The 19,087-nt window shown below is 39.3% G+C and overlaps 1 protein-coding gene across 1 annotated transcript in view; it reads left to right on the top strand.

The window, feature by feature from the left end:
- CPED1 (cadherin like and PC-esterase domain containing 1) overlaps window positions 1-19,087 on the top strand; it is a 155,009-nt gene that overhangs the window by 30,114 nt on the left and 105,808 nt on the right. The window contains 2 exon segments of the mRNA XM_037388203.1: window positions 6,338-6,444; window positions 9,009-9,084. Coding sequence (XP_037244100.1) covers window positions 6,338-6,444; window positions 9,009-9,084 — 183 coding nt within the window.

Below are 19,087 nucleotides of genomic sequence, written 5' to 3'. Positions count from 1 at the left end.
CAAACAGTTCAATCTGTGCTCACTCCATCACCCTGCAGAGGCAGAGGACTTTGACTTCCCCCCCACCCACTCCCACCCCATAGCCTATGAGGATTCATGATTCATGAAGCTAAAACTTACATTCATCATATTTATTCTTTTTACAGATCAGGATTGCAACATGCCAAAATTATATTTGAATACAGTTTAATGCATCAGTACCTAAACAATACCTTTTCCTGAAAATATTCTCTTCACAGCCATGCAGCTCAGAGATGCCTGGAAATAGGTTTCCAGTAGAGCTGAGGGGAATTTCTTTAAAAAAAAAAGATCAGGTACAAATCTCAGGATCTCCCTTGGCAGCAGTTCTGTGGCTTCCTGAAAGTAATATATTCCAGCACTTCATCCTTGTGGTTAGAAACATTTCTTTATGTAATCTTTGCTGCAAATTAAAATGTTTACTTTGTGTTCTGCCTCCAGTGATTGAAGAGGACAAGTGATTTTGGATGGGTAAAAATCCATTTTTTTGGTGTTGTGGTTTAACCCCAGCCAGCAGCTAAGCACCAGCCAGACACTCGCTCATGTGGTGGGATAGGGGAGAGAATCAGAAGAATAAAAGTGAGAAAACTCGTGGGTTGAGATAAAGACAGGTCAATGGGTAAAGAAAAAGCCATGCATGCACGCAAAGTAAAATAAGGGATTCCTACTTCCCACGGGCAGGCAGGCGTTCAGCCATCCCCAGGACCCCGGGGCTCCATCACGTGTAACGGTTACTTGGGAAGACAAACACCATCGCTCTGAACAACACCCCTTCCTCCTTTTTCCCAAGCTTTTATTGCTGAGCATGACCTCATATGATTATGAATGTCTCTTTGGCCAGTTTGGGTCGGCTGTCCCAGGTGTGTCCCCTCCCAGCCTCTTGCCCACCTTAGCCTGCTGGCTGCAGGGCCGAGTTAGACACAGAGAAGGCGCTGACACTGTGTGACAGCTAAAACATTCGTGTGTTACAAACACTGGCTTGGTAACAGATCAGGAAGGCAGCACTGTGCAGGCTACTAGGAAGAGGATTAACTCCATCCCAGTCAGACCCAGTACAAGGTCTTCCAAAACCCACTTCCTTGTAACCCTGTACTGAAACTTTGTTTTCCAAAACTGGGAAACCGTGTTACTGGGGAGGTATGACCACCACCAGCTGCAGCAGAAGGATTGTCCCCTGTTCCTTATATGTAACACTCATCAACAGGTTTGGTTACAGTTCTTAATTTCTGCAGGGTTATGATTATAATGAAATAGACCCTACTATTTAGAATTCTGTGGGGAATTGACATGGAATAATTTCAAACTGGAATTCCAAATTCAACTCTTTCAGGACCAATATATCTTTGCCAACAACTCAAAAGTAATTTATACTTGTGGTTTTTTTTCTTTTTTTCTTTTTTTTTTCTTTTCTCAACAGTATTATATTGTTAATTCATACACAATTTATGAATCTGGTCCTTTTCTGCAGTAGTGCTCTCTAGCCAATTGTATCTGTCCATCTGATTTCTCCTTCTGAATTACGACACTTTTAACTTGTTTTGAATTTCCTCAGGTTGTATTTGGAACATTTATCAAAATGAATTCTGATCATGTCTTCCAAAGTGCTTATACTTTCCCTCAGCTTGTTGTCATTTTCTATTTATAAATGCACTTGCTGGTCCATCATTCAACTTGTTACTGAAAAATCTGAACAGAACTGAATATACGGTGGGGTATCCTTTGAGGTTATGCCTCAAAAACCCACCACTTTGATAGTGTAGACTTCATTTTTTCAGATAGCTGTGCACTCCTCTTGTTGGTATGTTATGTGGCAACAGTGTCTAAAGGCTTACTAAAGTCAAACTTTTTCATCACTACTATTTCCTTTCTTCACTAGATCAGTTACTCTGTCAGAAGAAATTAGACAAGTGTTACATGGTATGTTCTTGACAAAGAAATGTTGGCTGTTTTTTGTCATCTTCTTAAACTCTAGTACTTGTAAATCAGTTAATCTTAGGGTGATGGTGTGAGCAAGTATAAAATTGCGAATTGAATAGAAATTAAGATAAAATTAATTCCAACCAGGCTTTTCATTTCCCAGAATGAATGAAATACAAGAAGATGAACATAAAAGCTGAAAATGGAATTTTATTTTCAAAGTTCTTTCATTTCAAAATTCAGGATGAAGACTTTAACACTTAAAAATGAAATTGAAAACTATAATATTAAGATGAACCTTACTTATTTGGTTAAATCAAATAATATTCTTCTGTATATACTCATAAAAGATTAAAAATTCCATGGGTCTGCATGCATCTAACTGTTTTCCTGCAAAATCTAGCCTCAAATGCCATAGGTAATGGGGCAACATTGTAATTTAAAAGGTTGGAATAAGATCACTTCATTTAGAAATCACTTTCAGAAATTCTTGAAGTTCATCTATAAAATGTATACCCTGTAAGCTTCAAGCCCCACAATATCCTACACTTCTCATGTTGTTCCTGTTCACTTTGATCTATGATATCAGAATACAAAAACTCTCTGCAGAATATTTTTATAGAAAAAGTTAAATGTTTTTATTGGACTCTGCATTGCTATTTTCACTGCTTTTAAAAAAACATCTTTGCTTTTCTCCCTAGATTGTTATCTTTTAAATTATTTTTCCACATTAACCATTTTAATTATTCCAAATGGCAAAGAGTCAAAGCCAATAAAACCAGTGGTATCCTGCTGAAAATTATAGTTTGTTCATTATATCAATTTTCAATTGAAATCTATTGCTCTCTGAATTGAATAGCATGTACTTTGACTCATTCTGAGTAAGAGTAACTGAAGGTGGTCACAGTGGATTGGTATCCATGTATGCTGTACTACTGCTTCTTGGATTAGCAACTTGGGTAGATATTCTTAGGTAAACGTGAAATACACATCTCAGGTTCACAAACACTTTTTAAGATAGAACTGAAAGACAGGGCTACAAAGACTGGAGGAGAGGAGGGCAAAAGAGCTGGCAAAAAAAAAGATAGACGAGTAAAAGCATCGTGTTGCCAGCACAAGCTGTATCCACGTTAAGCTCACTTTGCCTGCATAGGACGACGTAGTTCTGCAGATGAATATTACTTGTGTGGGCAAGGTCTTAATTAACAGGCTGAACTAAAAAATCTTGGTTTGAAAAGATGCTCAGAGAGGGGATGAAAATACAATTGCATATTCTCATCTTAAGTTACCACTCCTCTGCTTCTCCAAATGCAAAGTACTACAAAACAGTATAGTCTATCTCCATCAGGTGGGATTTCATACTGTCTTCTGCTCCTGCATGCTGAGCTCCACTGGTTTGCTCAATAAAGTGAACAAGATTTCTGTAACTGCAGACAAATCCCTTTATGTGGAAAAAGCTTCATGCAAATTTCTAGTAGTTAAATTGTTGAGGTATGAAGTATCCATTTTATCCTTCCACTTCAAATGCCCTGTCAAAGCCTGCTTCTGGTTTGAAGTCTGCAGGAAACCAGCAAACCAGTGTCTACTATTTATTCCATTGTAGGTGGAATAATATAGACATTATTAATGCTGCTTCATTAAACATCTCTAAAAACATTTTGAAACGAGTTCTTCCATGTAGATGACTTGTGTGATTATTGTCACTTTTATTTTTCCTTTCTCTTTTATTGTAGAAAGTTTTAGCTCTCATGTTGTATCTTGCTTTCCTTTAGAAATAATTTCCCTGAAAGGAGTCTTTTGCGTTAAAATACAGTGTCTGAGAGTGTGGGGTCCTTTGCCTGGGCCATTTGGTTTTACTGCAGTATTAATAACAGCATCACTTTTTTGATGAAATACAGTGTTATAATTATTACATTTGCAGAAGGGAGACTGACTCATGGTCTCATGATCATAGATGTTAATTTTCCACAAAATGTTAAGCTGTGAGAGGAATGACATGGGCAATATTCACAGAGGAGTTCGTTCCAGGACTAAATAACTGTTGTAACACATGCGTCTTATTTTTGTTTTCCAAGAACATTTTTTCAGGTGTAGTGGTGAGGAATATATTGATAAATTAAATAGTAGTCATAGCGCTCTGTCAGCCTGAATCTGAGAGAGCACTAGGTGTATGCTGTTTTTCTAATAGGAAGTCTCCTGTTCTCTATAAATAGACATGTTTCAGTTCTGATTGTTCTGTACTGAACTAACTGGCTAGATGTCTAATTACCCTAAAGAGAAAACACAAATAGTGGCAGGCGTTCAACCACTCCTGAAAAAAATTGTTCCTAGCAGTTAACTGTTCTACTTCCTGGGCACTGGCTTGCAAACACGTTAGGTCTGAAGCCCTTTCACCTTTTCAGCTCTTCAGTACATTCATATTGATCACTCTGCTGTGTCCTAAAGGCAAATGATTCACAGTGCAGCATATCCTTTGGAGTCAAGGATCAAATTCATCCCTGGCCAGGATGTGTAAGAATAAACAAAGGAAGGAAATTAACTGCTTCTGAGAAATGGAGTTCCCTCTGCTCCCTTTCAAATTGCACACAGCTAGGCATTGTGTTTTATATGTAATTATAATGATTTATTCGAAGGTATTTACTAGTCAAAGGCATAACATCTTGCTTATCTGATAATTACATAGCTGCTGAGGTCATTGAGTAGGTTCTTAACAATGTCAATCTTTTGCACTAAAATGAAGCATTTGTTTGTATGCTTCTTTAATGTTTCATTTATTTGCTATCTGTGCCATTTTTATCTACCTGCACTTTTCTGTTTGTTTCTTTTACAAAGGAGCATGTAGTGAATCTATGTTGCCTAAATTTCATATGCCTTAATTATTTTTATACCATAATACTGATTCTCGTAATGTGAAATTGAAGAATTCTTTACAGTAATGGATGTAGCATAACTGAAAATTAATCTCTTCAGCTTTGTCACATTGCTTAAAAACATAAAAAAGACAATAGTTAGTTTCATAGTCTTGGGCCCATTCTGCACAATCAGTTCGTTACTGTACTTAATGTAAATTGAGTGTTGAATCCCCTGTAGTGAAATCTTCAATCTGCTTGGCATTTGTGATTGGGATATGAAAAAAATTACATTTTTGGAAGTGAAATCAGCCAAAATAAGTATCTCTGTGGGCCATCAGTGGGACCAAATTTAGGGTGTAATCTAATAAAATTAGGAAGCTATCACAGATGGATAGAACAAAATGGAATAAAATGCATGTAATCTTTCCAGCCTTGGGAAAAAGAACTAACCAACCAGTCACTGAAATAGCTGTCCTGCAGAGAGCTTTGACCTAATGCCGTATCCTGACTTGGATGCGGTACAGCTTCTCCTGCTGCCCTTTCTGTTTGGAAGTTCTTTATTTCTGATTGTCATTCTGTCACTGGAATGGTTTACCTTTTATTGAACATATTTGTTGTGTCCTCAACAGACATAGTGATACTGTTAACCTTTTGAGAGATGCCGCTATCTCTAACTAGTCCCAGTTACGTAGGCTGTACATAGAAGAAAACAAATAATCACCTGAGGGAGCTGAGCAAGCTCATTTGAAGCTACATTGCCATTTCTATACCACGTTACATGCTGCGATATGGACAGACTCCAAGACCTGTTTGTATCTTCTAATCCATAATGGTGTTTAATTGGTGCAATTTAGTTTGTCTCTTCAGTCAGTCATCTCTGACTCTGGTGTTGCTTGTTACCTGATAATAGAAGCCCATGGTCCCACAGGTCAGCTTTGCCCTAGAAAGTAAGCATCAGAGCCAGCTCAGAAGCTAGCTAACTTGCTTAGTGCAACTTAATTCCCACCTTGTATACCAGTTCTAGATGTCTAATATTTAGGCAAGCTGATGTCTAATATTTAGGAAAGCACTACACCAAAATTCAGGCTAAAATTCCTGCTGTTTGCAATAGCATGACCAATATTACTTCCTGTAATATTTACTTCCCAATAATGAAAGACCTCAGAAGATCACACTGCATATAGTAGATATGCATTGTAAGCATTGAATTCAGAAGAAAGAACAAATTAAAGCAGCAGCATGTTTTTGAACTTTTTCATTTCTGAAAATGCTAAACAGGTCAAACATCAGGGGACTGGACATCAGTAGGCAAGTAAAACAAGAGGTGCCAACTGTGAAATACCTAATTAGTGTTCCAAAGCTTGAACTTAGTAGTACATATGTCTTTTTCCCTTCTGCCACCTGTATCTGTTCATGTACAGAACACTCCAACAGTTTGCTATTGCCCAGGATTTGGCCCTGAGTACTTTTTATTTGAATAGGAATTGCATGATATTTTCTTTCTTAATATGGTTTGGTTTGGGTTTGTTTTTTTTTTTCTTTCCTGATAGGTGGTATAAGCCCTTGGGATCTTTTGATCTGCTTATCTTCGAGAAAAAATGATGGTACTGACTGCATTCAAATAGAAGACTTGCATCATCTAGAGTTATTCCAGAAGGTATGAGATTACTGTGTTATGCTTTGTGGGAAGGACAGGGCTAGCTCAAATTTTCAGTACTTACTCATAAAGAAAAAGGTATCTAATGCTCATTTTATACTTCAGCAGTGTGGTATAGCACCAATTTAAAAGTTTTTTTCAGGTTTCCTATCTACTGAGAAATATTTGTCAGATACCAATATTTCATTCTTTATATCACAACCAATGATCAAAAGCAATTTCTCATTTGGACATAGTATGTTATTTTGGATGTAAGTGTTTTAGTGTAAATACTCAAAATTGTTACAACTGAGTGTCAAGTTTTCCTTTTCTTTAGCTTGAACTTTTGTGTTCTTGGCCACCCTCAACCAATATGTTAGGCAGCAAAAGCATCTACAGAAATCAAGGGAAATTTAAGCAATTTACCCCATTGGAAAAGTGAATTTAGAAATGTGGAGAAAAAAAATAGCAAATGCATGTAGTATTTCAGAATAATAGCATAGGCTGAAGATAAAGCTGGACTAATGGAAGAGGCTTCATGATTTACATCACTGTTGAGTTTCATCTAATATAATTGCTCCTTTGTAAACATAATTTAGGCACCTTTCCAAACAGTGACAGAGCTCCTACAATTGATAATGTGTGAGCTGGACCAGTGTCCTCCTCCAGGGCTGTCCTCGCTCTGGCACTGCAATCTGCTTGCTTGCAATCCAAACCATCAGTGGTGCCAATATTCCTTGGTATTTTCAGGATTAATTTTTTTTTTTTTTTTTTTCACTTCAGCGTGTCGCAGGCAGAATTTAGGTTACTTAGGCAAATGTCTAAATAAGCACCTGACCTGTTGGTAATAATATGTAAGCGACTTAAACTGAGGTCTTTGAAAAAATGTGACCAAACCAGGGATACAGTTTGGTTTGTATTTCAAGTAAAATGGCACAGATAATAATAGCAAAACCCAAAAGTATACACTCCAACTTGAGGGACTGGGAGAAATAGAGTTGCTTTTAAACGGTATTTAGTTCAGCTATGAAATTCATGAGGATACAAAAAAAAAAAAAAAAAAAAAAGATAGCATGTCCACAGAATTCAGAGCCAGAAGCATGTACACTGAGGTTCCCTGGGACAGGATGACTTACCTAAGTGTATCCAAACTGAAATTTTTATAGCAGTTCCAGTTTGCTAGAAATATACATGCTTTGGGTTCAGGTCACAGATCATAAAACACCCCAGGCTTCTGCAAACTCCATTTTGCTCATTCTACCCATATTATCATATCTGAGCCTTTAATACTGGGCAATATAATAACCCTTACAGCATTCTGCAATGTCCAGAAGTTTCACACATGAATAACTGAGACACAAGGTGATCAAAGGGATTGTCCAAGTTCTCTCAGGAAGTCTGCAGCACAGCAGGGTCTTAAACCAGATGGCCCGTATCTCCAGATAACTTTAAATATTGGCCTAACATTACTCACTGCTGGCATACCATGGTGCATGCCATGGTGCAACACGCTGCTTTGTTCCAGAGCCTGAATGTGGTTTAGCTGTGTTAGCTTGCCACTTTTCCTAAGCACAGCAATTCAAGAGGCATAAGCTATTTCCATGCAGGAAGAGAGAGTGATTGATAGCTGGCAGAGAACAGAGAAGCTGCAGAAACTGAAAAGGGGGCAGGGAAGGTATGGTTCAATCCCAGCCGGCAGCCAGGTACCACATAGCTGCTTGCTCACTCTTTCACCCCTGCAGTGGGATGGGGAGGAGTATCGGAAAAAGGTAAAAATCATGGGCTGAGGTAGAAACAATTTAATAATTGAAATATTATAACAACAACAAAAAACAACAATAATAGTAACAGTAACAGTAATATAATAGTAATAGTAACAGTAACAGTAATAGTAACAGTAACAGTAATAGTAATAAAAAGGAAAGAAAGGGAGAGAGGAATAAAACCCAAAGGAAAAAAGACCCCAAGTGATGCGTGATACAATTGCTCACCAACCACTAAGTGATGCTCAGCCAGTCCCTGAGCAGCGATCGGCAGGCATTGGCCAACTTCCCCCAATTTATAAATTCAGCATGACATTCTAAGGTATGAAATATCCCTTTGGCTAGTTCAGGTAGGCTGTCCTGGCTCTGCTCCTTTCCAGTTTCTTGTCCACCTCCTCACTGGCAGAGCATAGGAAACTTGAAAAGTCCTTGATTTAGAGTAAGCATTACTTAGCAACAACTAAAATATCAGTGTTTTATCAACATTATTCTCATACTAAATCCAAAGTACAGGACTGTACCAGCTACTAAGAAAACTAACTATCCCAGCCAAAAAGAGGACAGAAAGGATGAAAACTCAGCAGCCAGGTGGAGAGCCATAAGTCTAAAATTGTGTTTTATGATGGCCACGGATGAATAGCCCACACCTTAACTCATTATCCCACGTTGCAGGGATGGCAAAGTTACAATTTCCTTTTGACATTGACAGCAATTCTGCACATGAGGTGCCTCTGATAAATTAAACACAAGCCCATTGAAGGCTCCAGAAAAAGAGCATTTTTCTGAAAGAAATCATTAAAGCTTCTTTTTTTTTATGTACAGGTAAACCTACTCCCAGAAGTCCAGCATTTCCTTTGCAGAAAAGAGGGATTATGCCAGATAAAAAAAGCCTTTTCAGGTAACCTATTTAATTTAAATATGCATATGTGATGATGGTCTTTTAATAGTTGTCACAGGAAGTCTCTGAAATGAGACTGTCAGGCTTACAGTTCCTTTTCAATTTTAGTCATGAATGCATAGGAGGAAAAAATGAAACAAGAATGATAAACCTTTTCAGACACCATTTAAATACAGGTTATAGTTATGCAGTATCTTTTCAGGTAAAGATATTGCACTATTTAGCTATTGCATACAGCAGAAATAATTTGGCTATAAGTGTCTTTTTTTGGACTGTTTTGTATCAGTATAGTGTATCAGTGTTTACACTTCAAAGCCCTGGGTTTGGTGTAATATGTTTGTTCAGCTTTACAAAAATGTTGTGGCATGGAGAAGGAGTAGGAGTCGGGGTTTGGTTCCCATCCAGACATAGTTTACTGATAAAAAGCCTTTGTGTATTAAGATCATCAAGCAGAAAACTTTAAAGGTTATGGGCAAGCTGCCAGAGAATTCTAATTTACTATGGGTGAAATTCACTTTGAATAGAAACTGGAAAAAACTGTTGTGCACCATATGAGGTCTATTTAAACTACATAGGGACACATCATGATCTCAGTTACACTTCTAAATATCCAGCACCAGTGCTATTTTGGATTGATGATCTATCTTCACATCATAAACTTTGCTTATAAGAAATTTTGTCTTTTTTTTTTTTTTTAATAATCCAGTAACAACCAACCTCACATTTATTCCATTAGTATTTGCTTTGTTTGCAAATATACAAGATTGATCAGTTTTAATTTCTCTTCTCTTCTCTTCTCTTCTCTTCTCTTCTCTTCTCTTCTCTTCTCTTCTCTTCTCTTCTCTTTTCTCTTTTCTTCTCTTTCTTTTTCTTTTTCTCTATCTCTTTTTCTGTTTCTCTTTTCACTTTTTATATAGATGCTATATTTTAGCACATAAGGAAAGGATTCCTTACATCTCATTTAACTGTTTAGAAGTAAGATATCTTCTGCAGCAGTATTCTAGTCTTCCCCTTAAATCAGGGGAGAGAGAGAGGCACCTACAGAACTACTTTATTGTAAACTGTTTAAAATAGGTGTGTTGAATTACCCTCTGCAGGTACTTACTACCCAATTACCTTTCACCACTGAATGGGGCATAGAAAAGTAGCTTAGATTAAATACCTGAATTTGGATGCCTGACTAAAGTTGAAGTTAGGTGGTTCCTAACCTAAGCATGCTATATTTTCCCCTTTGATTTTTTTACTGTTTCATTTAAAGATTGATCGATATTTAAAACTTATGTGAAGTGTTTCCTTAAAGAACTGTATGTTAAGGGTCAGTTTAAATTGGACATTTCCATTTTCCTGGTGCAGTACATTGTCAAAACTGATCATAAGGAACATGTAGCATAATCAACATCTATCCAGGTCCCATGAGAGTCCATTATCATGAAGTCATATTACTTCAGGTAGGTGATATATTCGGTTGTGGCTGAGTGTTAAGTATGTCTTCAGTGATGATGAGTGCCTTGGTTCCCTTGCACTGGAAAGTGAATTAGAAAATATTCTGATATAGTACCAGTTTCAGGAAAAAAATGAGTAGATTTCTAAAATTTCAAGGTGTTCAGGAATGGGTAGGTCCTTCTCATGTGGCAACAGATTGCCTTTAAAAAACGTTAGTTTGCCCTGATACTTGGAGAAAGGCCAGTTGCAGTGGTTTTACTATTTTGCTACCACAAAACCACAAACACAGGAGGCACTCACCACACACAGAACTCTCTCTTTAAAATATGCACATTTTCACTGGTGTCCATAAGCTGTGGTATAAGCCACTCTCTTTAAGGCGTCTGTTAAACCGTTCAGTGTTTTCTCCTGTATTGGGTTTGAACAGCAAGGTTTTGGTGATGGTGGGGCTACAGGGGTGGCTTCTATAAGAAGCTTCTAGAAGCTTGCCCTACGTCTGATGGAGCCAATGCCAACTGGCTCAAAGATAGAGTGATGGTGATAGCACCTCTGGAATAACATATCTAAAAATAATAATAAAAAAACCCAAAACCCAAAACCTGCACAAACTGCATTCAGAGAGAAGAGTGAGAACATGTAAGAGGAAGAACTCTGCAGACACCAATGTCAGTGAAGGAGAAGGGGGAGGAGGTGCTCCAGGCACCAGAGAAGAGGTTCCCCTGCAGCCCATGGAAGTTAATGGTGGAGCAGATATCCACCTGCAGCCTGTGGAGGACCTCATGCTGGAGCAGGTGGATGCCCAAAGGAGGCTGTGACCCTGTGGGAAGCCCACGCTGGATCTGCCTGTTCGTGAAGGACTGCACGCTGTGGAAGGGACCCGTGCTGGAGCAGTTCATGAAGAACTGCAGCCTGTGGGAAGGGCCCACATTGGAGAAGTTCATGGAGGACTGTCTCCCATGGGAGGGACCCCACGCTGGAGCAGGGAAAGAATCTGAGGAGTCCTCCCCTCCCTACAGAGGAGGGAGCAGCAGAGACAATGTGTGAGGAACTGTCCACAGCCCTTGTTCCCTGTCCCCCGGCATCACTCAGGGGATGGAGGTAGAGAAACTGGGAGTGAAGCTGAGCCTGGGAAGAAGGGAGGGATGCAGGGAAGGTGTTTTAAGTTTTAGTTTTTACTTCCTACTCTGATTTGATTGGTAATTAATTGAGTTAATTTTCCCCAAGTCGAGTCTGTTTTGCCCATGAACAGTAACTGGTGAGTGATCTCTCCCTGCCCTTATCTGAGCCCAGGAGCCTTTCCCAGTATCTTCTGTCCCCTGTGCAGCTGCGGAGGGAGTGACAGAGTGATTTTGGTGGGCACCTGCATCCAGCCAGGGTCAGCCCACCATATCTCCTCCTTAGGGAAGGGCTGTTTGTGAATATCTTATTCCATTCTTATATTACTAGTGCTTTCCTGGCAAAGAGAAAAGCTGTTCTGACTGATGCCAAAATCCTATTGAAATCAAGGTAGTATTTGTGCTTGGCAGCAGGGGTCTGTGTCCTACCCACCCAGTTGTGGAGGCTAATTCTAGCAGTCTGCTGAAGGACTGTCAGATAGAAAAAGGCCCAGCCCTCACCTTTCAGCTATCCGTTAAAAAGTTTTTTAACCTAAATTAGCTGTGGTGTTTTAAAGTAAAAAGAATAATCCATTTCTTAATTGTAGATGTCCCCACATCATCATGTGGCCTAGTGCCTGAGCTAGCTGTTTCATTGCAAGGGTCCCATGGAGAGTCCAGGATGCCCAGTAGGATGGGCAGATTTGGCACAGTGATCTTTTTGGTCTAGCAGCTGGAGGCTCAGAGGTATATCCTATGGCGTCCTAGATGGCAATAGAAGTCTGTGTGTGGATACCTGAATTTTACACTTGGTATCTAAGTTCCCAAAATGAACAGAAGTACAGTTTAGAGTGAGCAAGCCCAAAGGAGCATTTGCTTTCAGCATAATTTCGGGTTAGCTGAATCACTCCAGACTGACTGTGTAGACTACACTGACATCCAGGAATAGGAACTTAGATTGTGGCACACAGAGAGTCATCTTTTTGTAGACCAGACCTCAGAGTGTCTTAACCCAGAAATTAATCACATTCAGTATCACTGGATAAGCGACATCTAATTTACTGTAAGTGAAATCCACCCATAGAAGGTGAAATTAGATCAGAAGGGTAAATCATTTGATGTCAGATTAAGCAGACAAAAATGCATAAGTTGAAGCAAACTTCTAGAGCCAAGATTTCAGATACTCTCCTCCCCTTCTATTCATCTGATAAAGCCAGCTCTTTCCACATCTTTCTTCTGCTTGCATCCTTTGACAGACCTTTCTTTCCAACAGCAAAGTTGCCAATTATTAGGGTTTGTTTGATCCTCAATTTTAAAATTATTCATGGAAAGAATGGTTTTCATCAGTATTTCCTCCACAAAAGAGTTTGTTTCCTTTCAAATCAGTCACATACTTTCACTCTTGTGTGTTTCAGTCAACAGGGCTTCTCTGCAATTCCTGTTGAAGAGGATCAGTTGGTTTGTTATTACTGTGTTTTTCATTTAGTCAGCCCCCCAAGGAGCCAAGCAATTTCCTGTAAAAGTGAAAACACAAAGTTGCTGCTCTAAGAATTGTGTGATCTAATTAAAGACAAACTAAGTCGTAGAAGGAAATATTAGGCAGCAAGGCTGAGAGGATGGGATTACTGAATTTACTGTATGACAGTGTTAATATTGATAAGCAGTGGGTACAAGGCTAAAGGTTATTTTTTAAAAAAATGTTGTTCTGTATGTTGTCGTGCAACTCTTAAGCTGCTGGGTTTTGTGTTTAAGAGAGCACGCCCCTTCTCACAGCCCTGTTGTATCAATATAGGAGAGAAAATTAGTTGTAGAAAATATTGGGTTGGTGCTTGTTTCTTTGCTTTTTCTTTTTAATGGAAAGTCAGTCTGAAGATTCAGATTCATTGTATCTGTATGGGGGAGGAAACTGTACATACCAGTGATGACTGCTTTTTGGGAGACAGGAGAGAAGCTGCAAAAAGAAAAAAAAGTTAGGAAAATTTGATTGGAATGAGTTGAGAGGAGCAAGAAGGCAAAAAATGCATTATATGTGTGGATAAATTGGATTGAGTAAGAGAAGGAGTTAGGTGCTGGAGGATGGACACATGTGGCAGCAGGTTTCTGATAAAATCCACAAAGAATTGTAGTGGATCTTAACATTCAGTGTGGAAGACACCAGTAAGTGCTTGCTGCTTGGTCTGAGAAGATTGGTTTCACTCCTGCTTTTGCAGGGCATTTAGCCCAGTTTTTAATCAAATGCCTGATATCTGCTTACTGTGTGAGACTTAGGCCAAGAGAAGGTACCGATATGGCTATTGAATAACTAAGGAAAGTTCCTGGCATTTATTGCTCAGGTCAGCAAAAGCTGCAGCTGTTGCAGTGATCTGTAAATGAAATATTCCTGCAAACAACCCAAACCTAGAAACTCTCTGAGGTTGGAGAATGACTGGCAAAGAGATTTCAGGTGTTCATACTTGGTATCCCACCACCTCAGGTGGGCTGAGAACTGGTCTTGGCTGCCTTTTGGAACTACTCTCAGCTGACAGATCGAGAGGACTAAGGTCCACAATATGAGCCAAATTGCCCAGTCTCACTTTATGGCACAGGGAAGGCATCCTGCAAATACTCTCTTTGTCAGGTTTTGTCTGGGAAAGTAGTGGAAATGCTTATAGCATTGCCTCCATGATTTTCCTGTTCCCTAAGCAATTCAGACTTGTCTCTCTTTCCACATAAGCATTTGTCTTGCTTACCACTTCCACAGCCCAGCCTGTGCCATGCATAGCTGTTTTCTCTACTCATCCAGATCACTGATTCTTTCTAAAGTAATACTTTTGCTGCACATCTTCCTTCTGCATTTCTTTTTATTAGTGTGCAGAGTGTATGCAGTATGAGTGCAGAGACCTTATAAGTGTCTACCAACCTGGTGTGCTCACGTGCTCACCTGCAGGGCTGGCCCACAGCATTGATCACACAAAATGTCTTGAGATAGGCATGACCCTGATGAAATCAGGTGGGAGGGACAGCCGGGGTAGTCCAGCTGCGTGACTGTGCTCTCACTATGTGATATGTTCACTGTCTGGTGCTAACCCCATGTCAGCTTTCCTCTCCTCCTGCCTAGCAAAGCTGCTTTGCCTGTCCCTAGCATCCCTGGAGTCAGTGGGAAGGGTGATGAGATGAGGGGAGGAAGCAAGGCCCAATGGGGCCATCTATGTAAGAAAGAAATTACAGATTAAATTACTTTTCTGTTGATATAATTCAACATCTCTGTAACAGGAACATGCTTCTTTATAGGGGGATGCAATTCTTTTGCTAGCTGACCCTTACAAATGTCTGCATACCAGTTGTGATCAGTTTTGTGCCTGTTACCTTTCTGCTACTCAACAATGGCCAATAAAATCAGCATCTTAGTCTTTTGAGTGAACTGCGTGGGGCAGGATTTTCTTTGTTTGACAACACGGTCAGATTTCAGCTAGGACAAAACCATACTTCTGTAATAAAAACAAATAGGAGTAGACTGAAAAGGAGTAAAGCAGCTAATGGAATTTAATTACTTGGCCTACACTATTCTGTATTCTATGCTGCTACTAGTACAGAATTGTAGCTGCGGCTCTAATCATGTAGCAGTGAGACAGCATATTCACTGAGTTACTTTTTCCAGAGTTTTATAGCTTATCTGTAAATTTAAGTTCTAGTATGAAGGGTATGCATAGAAGAAGCACCCCCTCTGGAAAATATTGAAAAAACCCTCTCTGTCTTAACTGTAAGGATGCTTTAGGAACAAAGAAGCACACACTGCATTTAATAAATACTGTTCTTCGTGCACCTGCCAAAACAGAGAAGCAAAAATCACAGTAAATGGTTAACCTAAAGTGAAGCTGTATTTGCTGATGCTTTTAAAGGGGAAAATAAAAAGCATACATTTCAAAATGATGCGCTACCATCATTTTGTCTTTTTAACTGAGACTTCATAGGTGTTTTTTTAGCGTGATTTTCAGTGCATTCCAACCCACAGTTCAAATTCCTTTCCCTCTAGATCTCCTTTACCATAAACTTGTTTTTTAATACTCAGGATATTTTAGGTAGTTTACATTTCCAGAAATTATTTGTAGTTTGACATTTCTTTATTCTAAACATTCAGGGTGGGTTGCTTTTAATTAACTGTATTACAGAGGGAGAGATCACTATTTTTTGAATATGAAAACCTTTTAAGGACAGCTAGATCAGTGGTCAGCAGTGGGTGGGATATTAAACCTGCAGTAATGTGCACGTTGCAAATGAAGCTTTTAACACATCATAACCATCACAGGAGTGTTAAGTACCAAGCAAGAAATCATATTCCTGTGGAATCAATGGAAATTTTGCGAGGACTTCACTGGGGACCAGGATTGCCCCTAGTGTTCCTAGCTGCCTTCAAATACTCAGCATCTGCTTTGAGTTTCACAGCCACCCTTTTCTGAATGCATAGGTTATAAAACAGACTGTTATAGGTTGTCTCTCTTTCTTCAGCAACCTCAAGGCATGATGTGTAAGCCATAGGAGAGTACTAATCTTTGTTTCAGTCTTTTCATCTGATAGGTCAAATGGATAACAGGAGGCAATTAAATGGAATGGGTCTGCTTTCTGTGACAAGCCTCAAGGCATGTAGTGGCAGTAGTTCAGCTGAAATCATCCATCCTCCAAAATCAACACTGAAAAATGACAAGAATGCACTTTTAATGCTCATTACTTTCATGGTCATGCAGCTTAGAGCGGGTTGCTAGACATGACTGAGCAAAAGGTAGTTGATAGTAGTAGGTTTTATTTTTATCAAAATCCCCTGGTCCTGGAGGTGCTCGGAAGTCCACCTAAGACTCCATGAAAACTTTTTAAGCATCTCCTCATGTAAAGCAATCTTTGCAGCTGTTTAACACACCTTTCCAACCTACAAAGGCTGGAAAATTGCCCAGCTGTAAATAATAGAAGAGGACCAGGTTGTAGCAATGCAGCTTGCCTGGTCTGTATCAGAAATAAGCTCTTTGTGCTCCAGCAGCCCACACCAGTAAGGCAGATGCATGATCCCAGCACAGGATGCAATATGAAATTCTTCTAACTCACTGAAATGCCCTGTCAGAGAGCAGACCTGCAAGACTGACAGAAGGGACCTGTTACCAGTCCTTCCTGAATATTGCGCTGCAGAAACTGCTAAGGAATGATGTGAGGTGACTATTCTTCTTTTTTCCTGTGTGAGAGGGTTCAGGCTTCTGCTAGAGACAGACTACCACTATGAAAATCGAGGAAAAAGTTCAGAAGACTTCTATGCAGATGGAAAGACTCCCATATACTTTCAGGATGAATGCACTTGTATGTTCTAAAGTGATGTTTTTCCTGCTAAAAAGAAAAGCAGTTGGATGAAGACTCTGCAAGTACAAACATGCTGAGCTTATGGTGTCCATTATGAAAGACATGAACAATTTCCTAGGCTTAGAACAAAGCACAACACGTTAGCTGTGTTTCATCTCATCTCTAGCTTTGTGCTTCATTAAACAACCAGGAGCTCCCAAGGTGACTCAAATGCTTTTGACATGTTTCTAACAGATTTGACAGTTGATGGGCACTTTAGAAACAACATGACCTTTTCCTCTCAGACAGTAGTCTTAGTTGTTCCTTGCTCCATGTTTGAGGTGTATAAAATATAGCCTATTTGATCTTGAACAGAGTAAAAAAAACATTAACAAACAAAACCATATCATAACCCTCCTTGTAACATCAAAAGGTACTATAAAAGGAAGGATAAAGAAGAGGACACGTTCTCATTCATCTTCTGTTTCCTTTTCTTTCAGTTGTTACTCAGTTTAATCAGAAGGGTCTTCTGCTGAATTCTTTTGCGGATCACCAGATGTTCATGTTAACCTGAGTGTTCCATTTACCACCCGTCCATGCAGCCGCTGCTGTGTCAACACTGACCTGGCTCTGCTCCAGGAAGTCTTAATTTATCCAAATGCACTTCTAGCTATTGGTAAAACTTTTGCTCAGCCACATGTTATAACTCTTAAATCAGCTATTCTTTATTGTGTATGTGTTGAATCTCATGTTACACTTCAGAACTCTAAGCCAAAGACAAGTAAATAACTTGGGAGCCAGAGATGGGGAGAGAGGGAGCAAGAAGTCATAGCTGTGTAAAATACTTGAAAGGCCTCATTAGACATCAGTGTAGCTGCTGCATTAAATATCAGTTGTCGCTGTCAACTGATCTGTTTGACTCTGGTACTTTGAGAGATTGCAGTTGACAGAATAGCTGCCACCAGCTCATGTGACAAAGAGGTGCTTAATTTTTTTGATCTAGAGGTGTTGACTTGCTTTGGTGGATCTTATACCTCCCTTTCACATGTGTCCCCCAGCTGTTCCTGTGTCTCAGATCTCTGTTTTACCCATTGCTGTGGTTAAAGGGCTAATGTGTGAATTCTGCTGAGAATTTGTAGTGGCTTCCTTACCCATCAAAATGGAATCATGGACAACAGCCTCAGCGAAGACAAAGTGGTGCTGTTTGTTAGTGTTTTCAATAGTACCCTTTCAGAAATGTCAGCATAAGAAACCTTCTTCAAGTCAAAATTTCAAGGAAGTGAAACATTATTTTTTTTTAAGTGAAAGCAGATATTCGGCCTCAGGTCCTTTGCTTTACACTGGATCACCACAAATGGCAGCATCAAAAGGTACTTGTGGCAAAGGTCCTCAGGAAAAGCAGCATTTTATAGCATTTAAATTACTGCCTTTAACCACTTTAAAAGGGAAAATGTTCTTTTTTAGTTTACTTTTTTTTCCCTCTTTTGATCTTTAGAGTGTGCTACAAAATTTACTGATAATAAGATGTGTATTTTTGAAAGACAGGGAGTAATCTGGACATGACACAAGGATACTGGGACAATTTCTAACTTGGTTTTCCAAGTTGCCTGACACCTATCAACTGCTAAGCCTGCCTCACCTCTTCTGTTATAAAATATTGATGTTATTTACGTACTTCAAAAGGACTGTTTAATTAACAACAGCTTGTAGAGTGATTTCAAGATGGAAAACCATGGCAATTACTGCAAACAGTAAAGACACTGCAGGCTGATTTTCATTGATGATAATGTTGATTAACAAATTTACAGCTCTAATAAACATTGTTACTGCTTCTGAGTGCAAGAGCAGGTGAAGAGTTGCTATGAGAACTGACACAGCCGAGTGTTCTGCAGTTCAGCACTCTTTATTATTATGATAATTGCATTCGTTGATTACTAGGAGCAGATTTACCCAACTGAGGGACTGTCACTCCCTATTAACTCTGCCTGATGGTGTACATGCTGTGTGTCATCTCAAAGGAGCAAGCACTTTGTGGCAGTCTCACTCCCCCTTCTCCTTCTTCTAGCCACCTTGCAATGGGCTCTTTCCCAGGTGGATGCTAACACAAAACCAACGGAGGTATGTAAAGCACTGTACAAGCAGGATGCTCTGTAGCATGAGGAAGAGTT

The sequence above is a fragment of the Falco rusticolus genome, chromosome 5 (genome assembly GCF_015220075.1).
Source record: "Falco rusticolus isolate bFalRus1 chromosome 5, bFalRus1.pri, whole genome shotgun sequence".
In the NCBI taxonomy this organism is placed as follows: Eukaryota; Metazoa; Chordata; class Aves; order Falconiformes; family Falconidae; genus Falco; species Falco rusticolus.
This window is presented reverse-complemented; position numbering and strand designations above follow the sequence as displayed.